General features: G+C 44.9%; 1 protein-coding gene across 1 annotated transcript in view; it reads left to right on the top strand.

Moving 5' to 3' along the window:
* gli3 (GLI family zinc finger 3) overlaps window positions 1-20,223 on the top strand; it is a 93,052-nt gene that overhangs the window by 65,065 nt on the left and 7,764 nt on the right. Inside the window, exons 5-10 of the mRNA XM_035142850.2 lie at window positions 1,634-1,839; window positions 5,240-5,401; window positions 9,949-10,150; window positions 11,954-12,173; window positions 13,199-13,312; window positions 14,542-14,682. Coding sequence (XP_034998741.1) covers window positions 1,634-1,839; window positions 5,240-5,401; window positions 9,949-10,150; window positions 11,954-12,173; window positions 13,199-13,312; window positions 14,542-14,682 — 1,045 coding nt within the window. The remainder of the gene's footprint in view (window positions 1-1,633; window positions 1,840-5,239; window positions 5,402-9,948; window positions 10,151-11,953; window positions 12,174-13,198; window positions 13,313-14,541; window positions 14,683-20,223) is intronic.

Raw genomic sequence — 20,223 nt, forward strand, 5'->3', positions numbered from 1 at the left:
TAATCCATCACCTTTGCACGATTTCACAGCGAGGCTTTTACTGAGAAACCGCTCAGGACCATTTTTCACCTCCACCTGCTCCAGCATCACCATGAGACATGTTGTCACTCGCTTGAACTCAGTGAAAGCCTTTAAAATTGTCCCACAGCCCCTTTGGCCTAATTACAGAAAGTCTCCAGAAGACGAAGTTTGTATGTCTGTGTGTAACTGTGTCTGTCCTCAAAGTGTGTGTGTGTGTGTGTGTGTGTGTGTGTGTGTGTTGTTTCTGCTCCTCAGTGCTCATTACTGGCCCTGGTCTGAGCTCTTTCATTAGGGCGGCTGTGAAATGGAGGGACGAAAGGCCGGTAGGGGATCAGGGGACGGGGTGGAGGTTGTAATTGGGCTGTTCCGCTCCCCTCGCCTTGCTCAAGGTCACTGTGAGACAAACTCTGGGCCAGGTCTCTCACTCTTCATTCCCCGCTCTCGTCTCTTTTCTCACCCTTCTCCACCTCCCTCTTAAACCCCTACTTTTTCCTCTCCCTCCCTCCTTCGCTCATCCTCTCCTTCTCCTGGGGTCTTTTGTCACAGTAGACTGGTCCACAGGGGAGCCATAGAGAAGTGGAGGGGCTAATTCAGTCTAATCTCTTAGCCTCTTAATGTCTGGCTGATATGTGGATTTCTCCACATCCTCAGGGGAAGGCCTTTGTGGTGAAGGCCATCATTATGAAGTTTCCTAGCCCTCCTAGCCAATTATAAGAAGGGAGACGAATTAGTTCATCTCAAACTTGGCTCCAAAGAAGTTTTCCTGATTGTTCTCAACTTTATTTCACATCTCATACAATAGAGACAATTCACAGTAAAGGTTTTGTGATAAAGAGAATAGCCCAATGTGCTCATATTATCCATTTAAAGGAAAATCTTGTGTGAGACTTGCTGACGGACACTGTGTCCATTTCTGTACACGGCCTCAGCTCAAAGCCAAGTTTGAAGTCATCTGAGTAAAGTGGTGTAGCGTTGCTTGTCATGGCGCTGGCCAGCGGTGAGCTCGGTCTTACGTTTCGCTCTGATTAAGACGCAGTGGTGAAAGCTGCCTTTGATCGGAGGAAATGTCTGCGTAGGGAGCAGTTGGAATGCGGCGCTCTCCTCTCTGCTGTGCAGATGGAGGCAGAGAGATAGTGTCACAGTCCATTTGTCTGGCCTCGCCACCACCGCTCCAGTGTGGTAGAAACTGGATGTTCAGAGCTCGTGCGGCCTAATGAAAGGAGCGTGATGTCCCTGTTCAGTCCTCAGAGACAACTGAATTATTTATGTTTAGTTTACCAAAATGATGACATTAAAGCTGAGAGGAATCAAAAGACGTTACTGTTCCACATGTGGTGAATTAGTTAGTCTGATTGCTATAATCGGACATAAAAAAATTATGTTCACAGAAGATTGACGTCATGCTTTAACTTTCTTATGTCTTTTATGATGTTTTTAGGTAATCTGCTTTCTGGGTCATAGGCCTCACTTCTTTCTTAGTTTAAACTGCAAATTAATTTTAATTTTTCACAGCAATTACATGCTATTTCCTGTGGAATTTCATGTGAGTTTGTAAAACATTCATAACACAAATACATGTTTTATATATATTTTTTTCTGTGTGTCTCTGCAGGCCTCCTTCGCTGGCAGGCAGTCCGGCTTTCTCCGACATCTCCCTCATCCGGATCTCGCCACAGCGGAACCCCTCCGTGGGGGCGGAGTCGCCCTTTCACCCTCCGCACCCCTACATTAACCCATACATGGACTACATCCGCTCACTGCACAGCAGCCCCTCCATCTCCGTTCTGTCAGCCACCCGAGGCCTCAGCCCCGCAGATGGTAAAGTGAAACATACACCGTTGCACAAAGCATGATACACACACAGATGCACACACATGCACATCTGCACACAAACTCAGCAGAGCAGAAATGGGCGGCAAAGCCTCAAGTAGACCCTTAAAAATAATTGTTGGAATTGATTACTGAGGTTCGATCGCTATTAGAAGGAATCTCGATTCTCTGTATCAGTTTAATTCCTGGATGAGGTCAGAGGAGGTCAGGTGAGAGGCAACCAGATCCATCTCTATTAAGACCCAGGGGTTGCTGAGATATTATCTGAGTGAGGGAACGGGTGCCTGGGAGTATTATGAGTGTGCCGCAATCCGTGTGGGTGGGTGGGTGTGCAGGTTGGGGGGGAGGCTAATCCTTTTGATCTGTGAGTCATGTCAGAGATCTCTGGAGGATCCATCAGTGAGCAGCAGGGTCACGTACAGTTGCATCGCACACACCGAGGGAGGGTTGGATTCAAGTTCAGGGTTGGCTGTTGGCAGGGGGGGTGGGGGTGGAGTTGTTATGGTGTCCTACAGGGAGCATTTGTTTCCTGAGATCTGAAGATGGATTTGGACTGTGAAATCAATTAAAGTGGACACTAGAACCTGTTAAGTCATAAGGGAAAAAACAGATACCAAACATCAACATTAGAAATGTAGAAGAAAAACTCCCCATGATTTTTTTTTTAACCAAAAAAAGCTAATTAAACATTGATAGATTTATATCTATTTCTGGATTTCAAAATGTGAAGATTTCATTTTTTACGTTGAAGAATTTTACTTTAAATTGTTGGTTTGAACAAAACAAGAAACCTGAGAATATCAATGTGGCATTATTTTTTTACTACTATTTTCAGATATTTTATAATGAATGATTTACCAGTTAACAGAATAATCTACGAAGAAACATCCTTTCGTTACATCACTAGCATTAAGTAATGAAACTACTTCAACAACAAAACAGATAAAATTAGAATGGCACTCAACAGTCCCCGTTAATTCAATCAAGCTGCACCAAATTTCACACATTCATAGATATTGGTCCTTTAAACATGCCAGATTTTTTTCATCAAAATCCACAAATTATTTTCAGAGAAAGCAGGGAAAATGTTGAAAAACACCCTCTCTCACAATATTAACTAAACCAATAAAAGATTCTTGGTTTTGTGATAATCCTTCCAGTAGTTTCTGTGTAATCTTGCTTACAATAAAAACATCTAACAAACAGACAATTCTGAAAACACATCTTTCCCGGCAGAGGTAAGCAGGCAGATCTAAGCTTATTTGCCAAAAATCTATGTTCACCACAAAGCTCTCGAAATGGCCTCATGACCTGTTATAGCCCTCATGTCCTCACCCAACAAGCGTCTGGCACTTGAGCAGCAGAGTCGCACTTTAGCTCCCTCATCTCGAGTGTATTCCTGAGACGACAGATAGCCGGGGCATTTCCTCGACACCAGCGCACTCGATTCCATCTCATCCAGGTCTTAAGTGGCTCACTCACTCAGCCCCTCTTTGCCAGGAGGAAGTATAAGTTCAAGCTGGAACTCTCCACCCTCCAATTTTCCATTACCACAATATAATGTGCACCAGTCTCAGCTTGCCTTAAATCAAAACAGTTTCTCCAACCTACCACACGATCCCCTCTCAGTTCATAATGCTGTGAATTGTGAATGAGGCACCTAATTACTCCTTTAATCAATCCGGTGATTAATTAACCCATCAGCTTTTGTGTTGTTAGTATATCACCACGCTTACAGGGAGCCTCCTTCTTCAATATGCAAAGGTTTTTTTTTTTTTTTCTCCAACCAAAAAGTACATTTGAATAATGATGAATTAATTAACACAATCTAATGGAGATTTAAAGTGGGTGGGATTTAGTGCCACCCTCTTGCAGCCACACATTTGCTTTTCACATCTTTTTTTCCTGCTCCTCCCTCACAGTACTCCTCTTTTCTGTGTGCGACGGGGTTCAGAGGTATAGTCTCGCCCCTGATCCTATTGTTGTGCCAAAGGAGCACCTGGTGGTTCACCAAGTCCTGAGGCACGTCTCTTCTCCACGTCGAGTGCCACACTGACAGCCTTCACCCACTCCCCCCTGTTTGGTTTTTTTCTGTGCCCCCAGGATCGCACTCGGATGCCAGCGTTTCTGATTTAAAAATTCCGCAAAGCCCTTTTCTGTGCGTGGATACTGAAAGGGCCACATTATGGCTGAATGCAAAAGCAAAGCTAAGGCGGAACCGAGGAGACAATTAAGATGCTCCCTCCTTCCAGTGAAGACATAATACCCAGATCGAATTAATTTAGACATTTTTTTCTTACATTCATTCAACCAATCATGATGCATATTGCAGGCATACAGGCCAGCCTTAAGAGGAAATCCCCTCATACAGTGTTTCTTCATTTATTTTCTCTTTATTTCTTCAAATGGGGGGAAGAAGAACTGCTGCACTCTGTGGGTCTGAACCGATTCCATATTTGCATCCAAAAACCACAGTGTTAGTCTTTTCCCTCTCTCTCTCTTTCTTAGAATATTTGCATAAGGAAGCCCACCGCCAGATGTTTATTTTTAGGCTACGGTTCAAGGACTTACAGCACTCTATAACTAAGGGAATGACTTGGAAAAGAGAGGCATTTTGAGAAAGAGAGAGGGGAGATGAAGTGGCGACAGAATGGTTCACTTTGTCTTTATGTATGCAGATATATCTGGGCAGATTTAGGCCTTTTGTTTTCCTTTTGGAGTTTGAAGGAGCAGAGTCGAGGAGCAGGTTGCATATCTGCAGGCTGCAGCCCCGATGTGTACAACACACAAACACCATCTCTGGCAAAAGATGTGTCAGCCCACATACTCTTACCACACACACACACACATATACGTACTGTATATACACACACATGGGCACCCTTTCCAAAATATCAAGGAAGTGAGAGGAAGAGAAAAGGCTGTTTAAGAATCGTATTGTAAGACGATCGGTTCTGCCGTGCTCGGCGTGAATGCATCAATCAAATACTAATGCACACTCACTGTAATCTCTGAGCAAGCATCCTGCTAATCCCCAGTGAGGCTCTCCACTTCAGGTGAAGCTCCCTGTGCAGCTGTTTTGCTTAACTTGATGGTGTTGCTAATGTGCTCATTACTGTTCTGCTGAGCTGATTATCATCTAATGTAAATGAATGCAGGTTTATAAGGCGGTGCAGGTGCTCTCCCTGTCAGGTTTTTCTCACTACCCAATCATTTTCCTCCCTCTGTTGTTCCTCTTCCCTCCCTTCTTCCCGTTTCTTCTTACACCTCCTCTCTATCCATCATTTCCTTTAACGTTTTCTTGCCATGCAAACCCTAATCAGTCACTCCCACTCGTGGTTAACCTGTTTCCTCTGGGCTGACCTGAATGTTCTCTCTCTCTCTCCAGCCCCTCACACAGGCCTGACCACAGCTGAGTACTACCAACACATGGCCCTGCTGGCGGGCCACCGTAGCCCGTACACAACCGACCTGCTCCCTTCTGTGGCGTCCACAGCCGGCGCTGCCAGCGCCAGTGCCCTGCACATGGAATACCTGCAGGCGATGGAGAGTAAGTCTGCACTGATCACACACGACGTAGGACATGACCACACATGTTTTAAGTCTCCTAGGAGACAGAACGACAGGTTCACACTATGGATTCTCCTCAATATATCATATAGTATGACATGAGTTCCAGAACTGACCCACAGTCAGTAGGCCACAGTCTGAGGTATTTCATGATCATGAGCACTTACTATAAAGATGCAAGTGTCAGGTTTTCATTACCTGAGGAAAACAGCAGTTTGCAGCTCAGTGACAATAAAGTTTCAATGAATACATCAAAATCAATCAAGGAAAGTTTAATCCCTTATTTTTCTGACTCAAGACAAGTAAGAGACGACCTTTTACCTTTACGAAGACTGAATAGCGTGCGTGCGTGCGTGTGGTACCTCAAAGCAGAATGTCTTCACAGAATGTCTGTCCTCCTCGGTTCTAATGGTCATGAAGAAGATCTGGGGTCTCCCTGGTAACCAGAGGTGCAGCCGCGCTTTCCTGGTCACGCGGTCCGCTGTCTGGTGGCGCTCGACCGTTAGCACCACGCTAACAGAGATGCTAACTGACGGCTACACAGCTCAGAGTTGTGCTTAGCTCACGAAACACAATAACACACATAAATCTTCATATCTGGTTCACTTCAGAAGCTGGTGGCTACATTAGCACCAAGCTGGGAGAGATGCTAACCGACGGCTACGCGGAAGAATAACTGCTCAAAGAGTTGTGCTTAGCTCGTTAATAATACGATAGAACAGTGAAAGAGCACTTAACAGCTTTATAACACACTATTTACACGTGAGTCAGGCTACTTTAGTGACTCAAATCTTCATATCTGTTTTACTTTGGAAGCTGCTAGCTCCATTAGCAGAGGGCGCTAACGTAGCTACTTCCCCCAGATACAGCACTCAAACTCCCGCTCCGCTCTTTGTTAGTCCCGCCCCTTAACCAATCGTATTGTTAGAAATGGGATGGACTCTTGTGAAAGCACCAATCAGATAAATGAAACACATACAGATGGTTTTTCAACCAAACTATAGAAAAGTTATAAAGTAAGGAGGATTTCTACCGCTATATATATTTTTACTGCATGGGTTTTAATACTATGTGTTTATTTGAACTCTGGGGCTATTATATTACGTGTCTTCCCTGTTCTCTTTCCCTCTGTCATGCTCAAACTCTGTCCTATCAATAAAGGTTTGATGACCAAAAAACATAACAATACTAGTCATTGAAACTATGTTTATTAGCAGTTAAAATCTAAATTTAGTCTGGCAGGTGAAAAGACACCTACCACATCCTTACCTACTGGGACTGCACTTTAAAGTGTTGTGAGTGCTTCCCTGCACATTATAGCATGGGTGGCCCCTGAGGGAATTCAACCCCTTAAAATGCATTTGTACGATACACCTACTTGCACTATTTATAGATCAAATCACAGCTCAACTAAGACAAGGAAGGACCTGCAACTATTACTCCGACATTATTTAAATGAGTTATTGTCTCGGGCTCAGGACTGTGCAGAGGACTTATGCTAATGAGTTATTTTAAAGTGTAAATAGGAAATTAAACGCACACTGAATCTTAGAAAGGTCGGACAGTGTCACCCCTGCTTCCTTTGATGAGAATGTATTTAGTCAGGCAGACGCCGCTTTCATGGAAATCTGGGGTGAAGTTCCCCCTGTTCCTGAGAACAAACTAATTAAAACTAGCCAAACTTGTGCGGGTATCAGAAAATTAATTGCTATTAAGTGGGAATTGGAATGTCCCACCATTCATCACGGGAGAAATCCTTTCTTCTGTGTCACATTTTAAGATTAATAGACTGAAACAAAACAATTAGGACCAAATTTAAGTGGAGATGCGGCGCTCCTCACTTAAAAAAACGCCTGTGATCATTGCCGGTAATAACTCATCACGTTTCAACAATGTGTGTTCCAGCGCCTGAGAAATTAACACTTTAAAGCTTTGTTGGATTTCAGTAAGAAAACATACAAAGAGCAGAGTCCATCATGAGGCTTTCACTGATAATCTGGGCTACAACGCTACTGCGGCTATTTGAGTCTGTTTCACATCAGTGTAATTAGCTTCAGAGAAAGCTGTGCTAATGAAACACTGGGCCTGTCCATTATATCTGTGCTTTAATGGCCTATTGTCTATGTTCTTACTGACTAATTAGTGCCACAGCTCTTATAGATCACAACACTGGAGTCTTTACTGGTCGTTATTAGATAATTTAAATCTCCCTGTCTAGTATGTTAATGTGTTGCTGTTTTTTAATGATATTTTATTTATTTTAATAAAATAGAAGCATTTAAAACACTAGAACTGTTGTGTATATAACTTGAATAATTTTAGCAATTGATTATATGCTACCACTTAACTTTACTTTTAAAGTATTTTGAAATAATTTATGATTTGCAGCTATACAAATACATTTTAATTTAATTTACTTTACTTTAATTCTCCATATTTAGCATTTCTAAACAGTATATAATCAAAATGGTTAATAACACATTGAAATGTGAATACATGTTTCTGTGACTCCTCTTGTGGGCATCTATAAGTGAAGGGTTTCACAACAGATGATGAAAGACAACTTAATAAAATAAACATACTAATTTATAATAGTATAAATATACAAATTATAATTAAATATATAATACATTATTATAAATTAATACTATAAAATATCATTATTATAAAATATGAATGATACAGATATGTTAATATTAATATATTAAAAAAAAAATATATCAATATGATAAACAGTTTAACTAGTTGAATACAGTTTTTTGCATCCAAAATGATATTTTACCCTTTATATTAAATATGTATGTACTGCTTATTAATGCTAAATTGCGGATTTATGTGTTAAAGTGATTATTTCACTGTGTAAATATTAAATAATAGAAGCTGTTCAGTAAGGCATTCTCTTTATTATTTTATTATTTCATTTTTTATGTCCAGAATAATGATTTATCTTTATATTTCACAAAGAAAAAAGTTCTGTGCTGTCTTATATTCCACTGCAGCCCTCCTTTGCGTTAGCCTCCTTCTCAGGTGGCCCCCAGGTGGCCCCCAGGTGTGTCTGCGAGGGTTCAACCCCCGTTTTGGACACGGCGTGTATCACCAAAACCGTCATTCTGCCTCGTCTGAACCCTCCCTGGCCATGAGAATTAATGACGCGCCGCCTAACCAGCCATCGCGTCCATAAATCAAGAGGAAATTAGAGGGACAGTCCTGCTACGATCCAGGACGCTCCTCTCTCTGTCTCCCCCGGTTGGCCGATTTATCATTGGGGCTGTGCATTAATAAATACCACTCCCATGAGGCTTTGCAGTGGTGGGACGGCGGCCCTGCAATAAACTGCCTCTCCTAATTCCCCACAAATGGAGCCCGTCTCTCACGCTCATGTGGATTTTTAAAGAAATTTAAACATATTGGATTTGTCTGAAATAGGAGGATAAATATATGAAATATCTGATTTGAGCTGACAAATCAGACATCACATGACTAACTAATGATTGTGTGCGCTCAGGGATTTGTATGTGTTCATGTTTGCCTCCTTCCCAACACCCCCTTCCCTTTAAGAGACAGATTTTTCCATACAATGACAATGTAAAGGAGGTGTCGCTCTCCAAACAGCCTCACGCTGTAGTTGGAACTCAGGCCTGCGTTTTTCCAGAACACCACAGAAACATCCACACACACACACTTCCACATCCGCACACTCTGATTACCATGTGAATGGAGCGTTCCGTAATCGTTGGATGTGTCAAACGAGAGATGGAGCATTTACGTTTGGGAGATGGATGGATTGTGGGGGACGTAAATATGGAGGGGGGTTATCGGGGCTGCGTACAGCTGGTTTTGTCTGCCTTTATGAAATAACTCAAAATGTTTTATTTCCAAGTCTTGAGTCACAAAGTCCTTGTGTCAGTTCATGCACAAAGCACGACATCCCCTCAGCGCTTCACCCCCCCCTCCTTCCATCTCCCTCTGTTTTCCCCTGTCTTGTTTGTGACATCTCCATGTGAAAAGACAACAAAAGTCATGTGTTAATCTCCACCCGTGGCTCATTGTATGTGCACAGAGAATGGTTGTGCTGTTTCCGCCTTTTACCTTTTCAAACCCCCTTTTGAGTATTTCCAGTCAACACTGATTGCATTTGAATAACGAGTCAAATTGGACTTGATTAAATATTACCATACACAGTCAGAGCATTCCTCCAAAATAAAAGGCATGTTTTCTCTCGGATGAAATGCAAGCAGTGCATCAAGTGACAGCCGAACACGCATTCAGACGAGCCTTTTGTCTGATGATTGACAAAAATGTCACCCGCTCGGGTTAGATTAGGTTAAAGTTTGGATGGAGTCGCTCAGAAAATCACGTAGAAACTGTAGCTCATTTGTAGGAATGCAGCTGATGGCACGAGGGAGCAGATAAGGGCTCATTTATTGGACATTTTAACCTTTCACTTCCACAGCAGCAGCCACTTGGCAGCCAATCCTCCTGTAACTGACTCTAAAAAAAATGTTCTCTTCTCTCCTCATCCTGCAGACTCTCGCTTCTCGAGCCCGAGGCTGCCATCACGGCCCAGCAGGAAGCGCCCCCTGCCCATCTCGCCCCTCTCCGAGCACAGCTTCGACCTGCAGACCATGATTCGCAACTCCCCCAACTCGCTCGTCACTATGCTGAACAACTCGCGCTCCAGCTCCTCCACCAGCGGCTCCTACGGTCACCTCTCTGCAGGAACCATCAGGTAGCACACTGAATATGATCATAGCCACAAATTATTCATACCGAGTGATCCTTCCTGTCCGTGTAGACAAGCTGTTGCAGAAAAGTCAGTTTTATTCAGCATATTATAAGCAACTGATTCTTAAACATTATTGAAAATATTGCACATCTTCTGGCCTAAAAAATCTCAATTTAAGATCATAAAAAAAAAAAAAAAGATTAAGAGCCCGAGTTTGGTGCGAGAGATCAGATCAGACGCTGGCACATTCAGTGGCTCGGGCTTTCCTCGGAATGGACCAGAACCACAAACCTTAGACTGAGATGTGGCGGCCGAGCTGAAAGAAATGGGTCTGAAACGGGGGCCCAGCACGTGGCCCAGGTCAGGCCCAGATGGAGGCTTATCGTTGATGAAGACAACGAACTAACTATGTTAATGTAATTGTATAGTTTATTACTCTGGGTAATGGGTAATGGTGTTCTAATGAACGACACGATCAGGTTGAATTATCAGAAATTAAAGGATCCATTGTTTCTGGAGCTCGGCCCACAATAGGAGCTCAAAATCCTGATTTAACCAATTCATTCATTTAAATCTGCCCATTCTGAGTGTCCCAATTTTAAGTATTATAAACAAGTAACTGTCAGGATGTCTTTCAGGAGCTTTTATTGACTGAGGTGTTCATTCAGGGACTCACATGTGCCAATAATATGTCCACCAGCAGGATCTCCCTGGGGCGAATAATGTTGTAAATGGTTTTCCAATATCATTGGTCGTTATTTTTCCATCAAACACACACTCCATCTGGATGTCACCTAAATAACTGTATGATAATGCAGTCTCGGTGAATTCTGCAGAATGTGCGTGAGAGAAAAGGTGTCGGAGCCATTAAGTGTATGTGTGTATCGTCCGTGTCAAACCCTCATGTGGGTGACGATCTCCCAGCCAGCGAGTCAGCCGGCCTCCCCGGCGGCTCGTGTCAGTCATCCGGTGCCCCTCACGGGAACGTCACATACATCACGCCCTGGAGCCGCAGGCGAGCGAAGGGAAGCGAAAGAGAAGAAGAGAGAGAGAGGGAGGGGGGGGGGGAAAGATCCATTGCCCCACCCACAGCCATTGATCAGCGATCTGTAAGAAGAACCTGATCAATCACGCTGTGTGCTCAGCCACTGTCCCGGTGACAGGACCCAAATAACCAGAGCCAACAGAGTGATGAGTGATATGACAAGCGGATGGGCCCCCAAATGTGTCGCGGCCCATTGATTTCCACTCGGCTCATAATAAGATCGGCAGACATATGGGTCGCGGCGAGGGAGCGAGGCGTCAGGGGGTCGGGATGAATGGAGGCCGCTGCTCCCCGAGCCACACAGATCTGTGTTTATGTGGCGGTTCACCTGTGGTTGTACGGAGCCCAGAGGAGTTTCAGTTTAAACAAACTCGGCTCAGGATGAGGGTAAATAAACTGAGGAAACAGGAAGATCACTCTGCCTTATTTACAAGGCCGTGCGACACACTCCAGATTGTTTATCATCTGTATCATTTGCCCAGTGGAAGTATGACATACTGCCTTACACAGACCACATGATAATTCACAGTGTGTTAACAAGCTGAACATTCATTGGCAGGGATTTGCCGGCAGCCCCGTGGTTCCAGCATTACCACACCATCTCCTGTCAGATTGTCCTCAGGGATGCGGAGCTATCCAGAACAATCCATTTATTCACTGTCTTTCCACTTGTTTTGCCTCGTTTCCTTCGCAACTGATATTTTAGTGAAGTTTTTTACGATTATTTTTCATCCAATTTTCCCTTTCTCTTCTCTCTCCAGCCCAGCGCTAAGCTTCGCCTACCCTCCGACCCCGGTGGCTTTGCACGTGCACCAGCAACTGCTCGGCCGCCAACCGGGCCTCGTGGGATCTGCGTTCGGCCACAGCCCGCCCCTCATGCATCCGACGCCAGCCTTCGCCACCCAGAGGCCCGTACCTGGCATCCCTCCCTCCGGGCTGAGTGCTAGCGAGCGCTCAGCCATCTCCAACGACTCCTCGCAGGTGAGCACGTCGGCCTGTGCGATTCATCATCACAGGTAATAGATAGCGGCGTCGCATGCCAACCACATCTCGGAAAAGTGCAGCGAGCTAACGCGGCGTACAGGCAGGACCCCCCCTCCACGCGCGCATCTCCTGGGAGTTTCCTCCTACTTGTGTTGTCTCTTGTTTTTTTCGTACTGCCGAGCACGACCCAGAATGTGCCTGCAGCAAACAACAAGGGGCTTGTTAGCATAGAATCCCACTGCTGACTCCATTAATCACTAGAGAGAGAACAGGGATATAGAGAGGGAATATTGACATGGATGGATGGATCCAAAGGGGATTTTTCTCTCTTTCCTCAACCCTTACTCAATGTGCGGGCCCACGTTTGAGGTAAATATTCAGTCTATATTACCTTCTTCCCCGCTGGTTCCCATTGCTTGAATTTTGTGTGATCACAAATGAGGCCTCATTCAAATTGGCTGAACCAAAATTGCCTTTTCCTCCCTCTGAACTGACAGAATATTGCTTTGGGGCCACATCTGAGTCTAAGGAAAAATAACAGAGTGAATATGTCACGTTGCATTATGGGATGCAAAACGATCAGGTTTTTTCCAGGAAACAAAAAGAAAAGCTTGTTTTTCCTTTTTTATAACTTTAAAATGCACATGTTAACTCTTTTTTATAATAGAGTGAACTCTGTGTGTAACAAGAACTCCCCCAAGGGCAAATTTAAACCAGGGCCAAAGTCAGGTCATGGTTTCATGAGTTTGTTTTAATTGCACTGATTAGGGCAGCTAATGTGAATTGCATAGTTTTTAATTAGCGTAAAGCTGCTGGCTGGGACTGAGGATAAAGAATCATTATAGTTCAGCTACAGTTGTTTTGTCCGGCTGATTAAGGTGCTGATTGACTTATGAGGTTCTTGCATTTTTAATAATGCCATAAAACAAACACAACATCAGGAAATTAAAAACAAAATAAACTATACAGTCAAAATGATGAAGTTGTGAGTTGACAAATATGTTTTCCTGTTTTTTCCGCAGACGAAACCCACGAGTGAATCTGCAGTGAGCAGCACCGGAGACCCGATGCACCACAAGCGCTCCAAAATGAAGCCGGAGGAAGAGATGCCGAGCCCGGGTGCAGTGAGCGTGCAGGTGAGGGTTGTCTACATTTAATAATAGAAATAAAATGTATTGTACCGCAGACATTTCGCAGCTACCTGGCAAGAATTAGTTGTTTGGTAATCCCAGAATTAACCAGTTTATTTTTATACTTTTCCACCACAGTAAGAAGCTCATACAACAACTGGTCACCTGCCAAAATGGCTGCAACAATACACGAGCTTATACCGTGTGTATTTATTTACAGTAGCTGTGGCTGGTTTCTCTCTCCCTGCTCTTACCACTGAAAACAATCCATTGATCTTTGGGACACTACGAGGAAATTGTTTTTACACTAAAGTGGTTGTAAAAAAATTAAAGAGTAAGTGTTTGCATGTGCAGAAAAAAACCCCACCAAACCTTATTAGAGTCGATATTCAGCGGCAGACGCAGCCTGAGGTGTGTGAGGTGGAAGCTGCGTTCCTGTACGAGCCCACACCAGCTCCCTGCGCTACTCAGCCAGCTAACTGTGACAGTGAAATATGTCCCGGCTAATAGAGCAACCTACAGCAGGAAGAGGGGGTTAGAGTCCTCAAACGCTCGGGCCTGGTCCCGTCGTATAACAACCCCCCAAGAAATACAGAGCGGTGCTTTCAGCGCTCTCCGCACCTTTCTCCCCGACAGCCAAACAAGGCCAGATTCACGGGGTCACTGCGGCTGAGACCTGGAACCAAATCATCTGTGGCTGCGCGGTGAATAAATTACTTTTATGGCACATTTGGATGTGCTGATATTGGGGAGAGGAAGCCAGTTTCCTGTAGCTCTCATACCTCGGTTTTCAGCCAGTTTATTAACTCCACCAACGAGGTTGTTTTCACTCCATTCCTGTCCGTCGGTTTATTTGTTTGCAGGATTACGCAGAAACTACTAAACCGATTTCCACCAAACTTGATGGAGGGATTAGCTCTACATTTTTTGTTGTGGATGCAGAGTAAAAGGCGTCTCCAGGACTTTCCTTAACTATGATTTATGATAAATCAGAAGTGTGTTTGTACGTTTCTCCAGGTCCCCGACAAAAGTTGTATGGGTTCTTCCTTTGGTCGTGGAAATCGGTTCAGTAGTTTTTACGTAATCCTGCTAAATAACTAGAGAAACACTGATGGAAACCTCCTTGTGACGATCATGTTTAGGACTGTTCGGCCTTGGCAGTTCGTTTCTAGTTGACATTACTTTGCTTGGTGTCTTGCATGCTGAACCTTTTTGTTTTTCCTTCCCTTCTTCAGGACCATCCTGATGGCATGACCCTGGTGAAGGAGGAAGGAGACAAGGACGAGAGCAAACAGGAGCCAGAGTTGGTTTACGAGACAAACTGCCACTGGGAGAACTGCTGCCGCGAGTTCGACACACAGGAGCAGCTCGTACAAGTGAGTAACACAATTTATTTCTACTGTGCATTATCATACACAGAGGTCATTCAATGTTTTAACACAAATATCAGAAGGTTAAAATTACAGATCAGGAGCAAAAATAACATTAAGAAGAAATAGAAAATTAAAAAAACTGAATAAAAAGTATAAAAACAGAATAAAAGCACAAATTATAAAAACAGGTGATATCTTATTAAAGGTTCAGGATTAGTTGATAAAGTAAAGGCACTGGAAAATAGAGAAGTTTTTAAAGCAGGTTATTGTTGGCGCAGATAAAAATAAATAAATTATGGCCTAAAGTTCAGCTTTAAAACGTACAGGATTTAAATATATTTTAAATTGTAAACTCTTTTATTTTGGATTCATCTCTTACTGTAAGTGCACACCCGACCCTGGTTATTCTCCAGGACCGGAGCTGGTTTTACCGAAACAGGGAGACACAACAGGTTGTTTACAGCTGCGTGACGGGTGAAGTCTTCCATGAAACGCTCTCCCCGGTGCAGCTTCCGACACCAAACCGTCAATGTGTGTTTTGCTTTCTGTGCTGTGAGAGTTTTTCACACTCGCAACATCCCAGCACCATCAACAGCAGCTGCACTTCTCTGCACAATGGACAGCCAGCGGTCAGAGTCAGAGCTGCACACATCCACCGATACAGGCTCCGGATTCCTGATTGGTTGCGGGGACGGTGGTAATGGGCTCAAAAGCTGCAGAGCACATCTCACAGCTGAACGGCGCAAACTGATTCGGTGGGTTAAGCCTCCCAGAGTCGGGACATGAGCTTTGTGGACGACGCTGGACCGGCCCTTCGTCCGGACTCTTATCAGAAGGCTCACACAGCCCGGGAGATGGATGGCTCTCATCACACTCCGCCCGAGGGTTCACTGTTAAGCTAAATATTAATGACATTATGGTGGTGTCGCCCCCACGATGGCTACTTACACTGACGCTATTAGCTCTGCTGTGCTCTCTGGTCGGCCTGTGAACCGCTCACCCCGTCAGCCGAAGTTGGAGAGGTGGTGAAAATACACCAATATGATGCTGTGAACAAGGGATGCTTGGAGCGCACACACACACACACACACACACACACACATATATACATGAAACACACATCACCACACATCTGATAGAAAGATCCTCAGCTCTCCACAGCTGTCTACTTGCCGTCTTGACATTGCAATCCTCAGCTGCGGTGGTAACCCCTATCTATAATTGATATCCTCAGCGCGGAATGGGCTGCCTCCCGTGTTTGAAGGGCTCGGCTCAAAGGTTGAGGATCTTGACAACTTCTTGCCCCTGTTTCAGGGGGCGGGATGAGTTAAGGTGGTGGGAGAGGAGGGGGAGGATGGCTTCTTAATGGAGGGGAAAGCTCATCCTCCCTCTACTGTAGTCGCACCAGGTGGCCGTCCGAACAAAGCCGCATCCTCTCATTCCTCCACATACACCCGGCCTGTAACCTTGCAGAGCCGCACTTATTATTATCAGATTGCCGTGCAACCAAATCCTTATTAGTTTTCCATTTCTCCATCTTGGAATTGTTTCATTCCGCGCCATTTGACTTTCTGATTTTTTTCTGATTCTTTTTCGCATTGTATTTCTCATTTTCTATGCACATGCAGATATGCAGAGAGACGCCAATAAAAAGTCTTCGCCTACAGAATCCCTGCCCTCTAATTCAGCAGAGCGGACGAGAAAATGCTCTTATCTCTCCGCACCCCCACCCCCCTCAGTAATAGGATAAGTACAGTATTTGGACCACAGTGGCTCTCCTCGCACACTGGGAGGGGTTTGGGGGGGGGTGGATTTTCATATAACCAAACAATGGAGCGTCCCTTCCCCCTGTACTTGTCTTCTGAAATAGCTTTGGGGGGAAAAACATGATAAGACTTTAAAAAAAAAGCGAGTTTCTCCTTGGTTGTAGCCATTTTTTTCGCTTTAGTACAAAGTTAAACACGGACTCACATTCTGCAGTAGTTAAAACAATGTGCATTGAGTTGACAGTCGTGAAAACAAGGCTCTCTGAAGTATTTGAAGTATCTCTAATTCAAATATCCCCCTTTGTCTTTGTGGCTGGCCTAATTTTAGAATTAAGCCTGCACGCCACCCTCATCGCGTACCACCTTGTTCAAAAGCGCTCCTGCCGCGCTCTTGATGCATATTTTTACACCCTCAAACATGCTCCCACCATGACACGCCACGGCGTTCCTTTATCATCCGCGTTTAAGCGCCCTCGGTGCAGCCGATAAGATAAACATCAGATCTGTGCAATTTAGCTCACTTATCTGTGCTACCCAGTCAGCAAAAGCGAGGCGGGTGTCAATTTTAGTTTGCTGTATTTATTTCATTTATTACATTTCAACTCTGCACCTCTCTATCTCCCTCTCCACTCAGCTCCACATTCTTTTGCTTTTCCCCCCTTTTTTTTTTTTTTTGGGTACAAACCTCCCTCTCTCTCTCTCTCTCATTTTCTCTTTCATTTTCTCTCCCTCCTCTCTTTCCCCTCGGAGGGAGCACTTTTAAAGATAAGGCCTGGTGGCTTCTTTAATGTCTCTCTTCTGAAGTGGGCTTTTTTCACTGGGGTTTGTCGCCGGAGAGGCCAACCCCACACTCTCATAATTCCCTAATATGGCCTCGCTCAACAATCTTTTAGTATTTTCCCATTGATCTATTACGGATACTTTGCTGCAGAAAAACCTGCAAGGGAGCGACGCATTTTCACCACTGCAGTGTGGTGAAAAAGTTCAAGTGAGCCATGTTGTCCTCTGTGTGGTGAAGCATTCTTTTGGTAAGAAGTTGCCGTAGAGTCACTGGATATAAGGGGATAAAAATAATAAGGTCCAGTGTCATGAAAGGTGATAAAGTTTGAATTAAAGCATTAAAGCAGTAATTTATTTTATTTTTTTACTATAAATCATCAGTTCACTTATATAAGGGAAACTCAGAGTCCAGGTTGTGTCGCGTCATCGTGAGCTGACTGATTTTGGCGGACGTTGAAGACGACATGTGGGGTGTGATGGGTTGGTGGTCTGTCTGTCTGTGTGTGTTCTGACAGCTCATCAGGCCTTTTTCGACCCACCGCAGTCTTACAGTTCTGTTCCAGGTCATCTCAATAGGTGGCGTTGTGATGTCCTTGTCCTGGCTCTCCCTGCACGCAGCCTTGCTGAGGCGGCTGCTGTGCGCCTCCCCGGTGTTGCGGCGAGATAAACGCGGGTGCAGTCTAAAGGCGGCCCCCCTCTCTGGCTGCTGGCGCAGGCCTTTAATTGGTAAAATGCAGATTTTTTTTGATCAGGAGAAGGATTAGGCCCCTTATCTGTCTCGAGTATCTTACTCTAAGATGAAAAGACTGTGCTGAATTACACATGCCAATTCTAGCTCCCTGCCCCCTGCTCGCTCACGCACTTACTCTCATCCTCCCCCCTTCCTTCCCTCACTCACTCAATCTTTCCCCCTTTTACTTCCTCCCTCCCTCGCTCCCTCCCTCCCTACTTTGCCTTTTTCATGCTGTTTTTCCCCTCTCTTTACACAAAGCACTTCAGCAACTGACATCACAAAAGAGCATATGATTTATTAGGCAGTGTTTGATAAAGCTAAACGGTGTTGCGGGTCCCACAGCTTAGTGAAATTGCCTTGTAAACAGGCCCTCTTTTCATGCACGCTTGCATTCTAATGCACGAGGGCTGTGTCCCAGAGAGGGTTTGATAAGGAGACACGGAGATGGATACTGAAGTGGGAAAATGCTGGGATATAAAAGCGAAAAACAAACAAAAAGATAGGATTCAGTGTATTACAGGAAGGGAGAGGGATGCTGGCAGAGAGGGACAGAAAATAATTTGAAATCAGAAGCTTATTTATTTTTTTTTAGAAAATGTACAAATACAAATACAAGCAGAAAATAGTTTTTCTTTAGTGCTGTTAATGTTTATGGATGTTTTTACCATACACCTAAACAGCAGGGGTCTGGACCAAGAAAACAGTGTCTGCACCTGTGTGTGTGTGTGTGTTGTGTGTTGTGTTGTGTGTGTGTGTGTCTTCAGTGTCCCCTGTGTCCGTGTCGCCCGGCGCTCCCTGTCGTGCGACTCCCTCCTAAATCCATCTTGGTGGCGTTTTTACAGTTGTTGGCCGATAAGCTGGCAGGGGGAAGATGAATAACCTGCCGCGCGGCCGCTATCAGCACCTGTTTGTCGATTTAGCCGGCCAACGGGGCCTGTCTGCTCAGCATGGAGATTATTGATTCAATAAAAATTGCCATTAGATCATGCCATTAGGTTTCTCGGCGGCCCCTCTCCCCGTGCTGTCTGTCCCCCTCTCTGTCAGCTCAGGGGCTCATGCATCACACCCGTCAACGACCTCCTTCATTTGTACAAACAGGGTGCGAGTGTGTATCTATCTGTGTGTGTGTGTGTGTGTGTGTGTGTGTGTGTGTGTGTGTGTGTGTGTGTGTGCGCATACACTGCGTGCGTAAACTCGTGTTGTGCCAGCCACCGGCGTGATCCAGCACCACGGCGCTCTCCCCATCGCTCTCAGCCAGTGGATATTGAACGCTGCTCACAACAGACCGATCGCTTGCCACAGGGATTCCCTCACGGAGAGGGAGAGGACGAGTCAGGTTTTTCTGAGGCTCCGGCCGAGGTGGGGAGGAGATCAATCTTGGGGAAACTTCACTAATGTCCGTGGTCATCCAGTCCCCAATCATTTTCCCATGGAATTAGTCTTGTTTTGTCACTTTAGAATTAAAAAATGTCAAGCGAGAATAATGGCGGTCCTTTGCGGATATATTAGTGTCAGTATTACTCTGTGCTTTTGCTGTCGCACCCTGTTGTTACTGCGCTGACTCATTTGTCGATTCTCCTCCTTTAGTGCTACTCGGGGTGAGAGCGGCGGTTTTGTACTTAGAAGAGACTCTCGGGTCAAAACGTCTTGAAGATTAAAAGCAGGGCGGTTTCTGCTGGATGCCAGGGTCACGGTTCTATGTGGGGTCGTGACCCGGCCGGTGGGCAGGGCAGCGGGAAGGTACAAAGATGCGATTGTGAGAGCAGTGTCGTGCCTGGAGGGGAACTGACCCTGGATGCTTTATGGGCTTTGGTCCCCGCTGCATGTTTTAAAGCTCAACAATCTTGCAAGTAAGTGCTCACAGAAAGCACGTTTCCCCCCAGATATTTAAGAGCAGTCAAAGTCAAGTCTCTGTTTATCTCCCTTCCATCTCTCCTGTTGCCTCTTCATTCACCCCCGAGGTAAAAAGATTCTTCTCCGCTGCTCAGGAATGTAATAATACCGGTTTCTTTAGGTCAGGATATTGTGTCTGTCTCCCTGGGTTTAAATTGCTCTCAGAGAGGCACTTCAGAGGCCACCACACAGTGTTGTCTATGAAAGAGAGCCAGATGTTGACTCCATCCCCAGAGGGGTCTACGTCTGGATGTATTTTTTTTCCCTTTTCAACCTCCCTCATTCCTCTGTAACATCCACCATTTACCCCGTTTTACGAGACAGTTTGCGAGAAAAGAAGAAGAAAGATGGAGGAAAAGGGGGTCGGCGCGG

The sequence above is a fragment of the Hippoglossus stenolepis genome, chromosome 19 (assembly GCF_022539355.2).
Source record: "Hippoglossus stenolepis isolate QCI-W04-F060 chromosome 19, HSTE1.2, whole genome shotgun sequence".
Classification (NCBI taxonomy): domain Eukaryota; kingdom Metazoa; phylum Chordata; class Actinopteri; order Pleuronectiformes; family Pleuronectidae; genus Hippoglossus; species Hippoglossus stenolepis.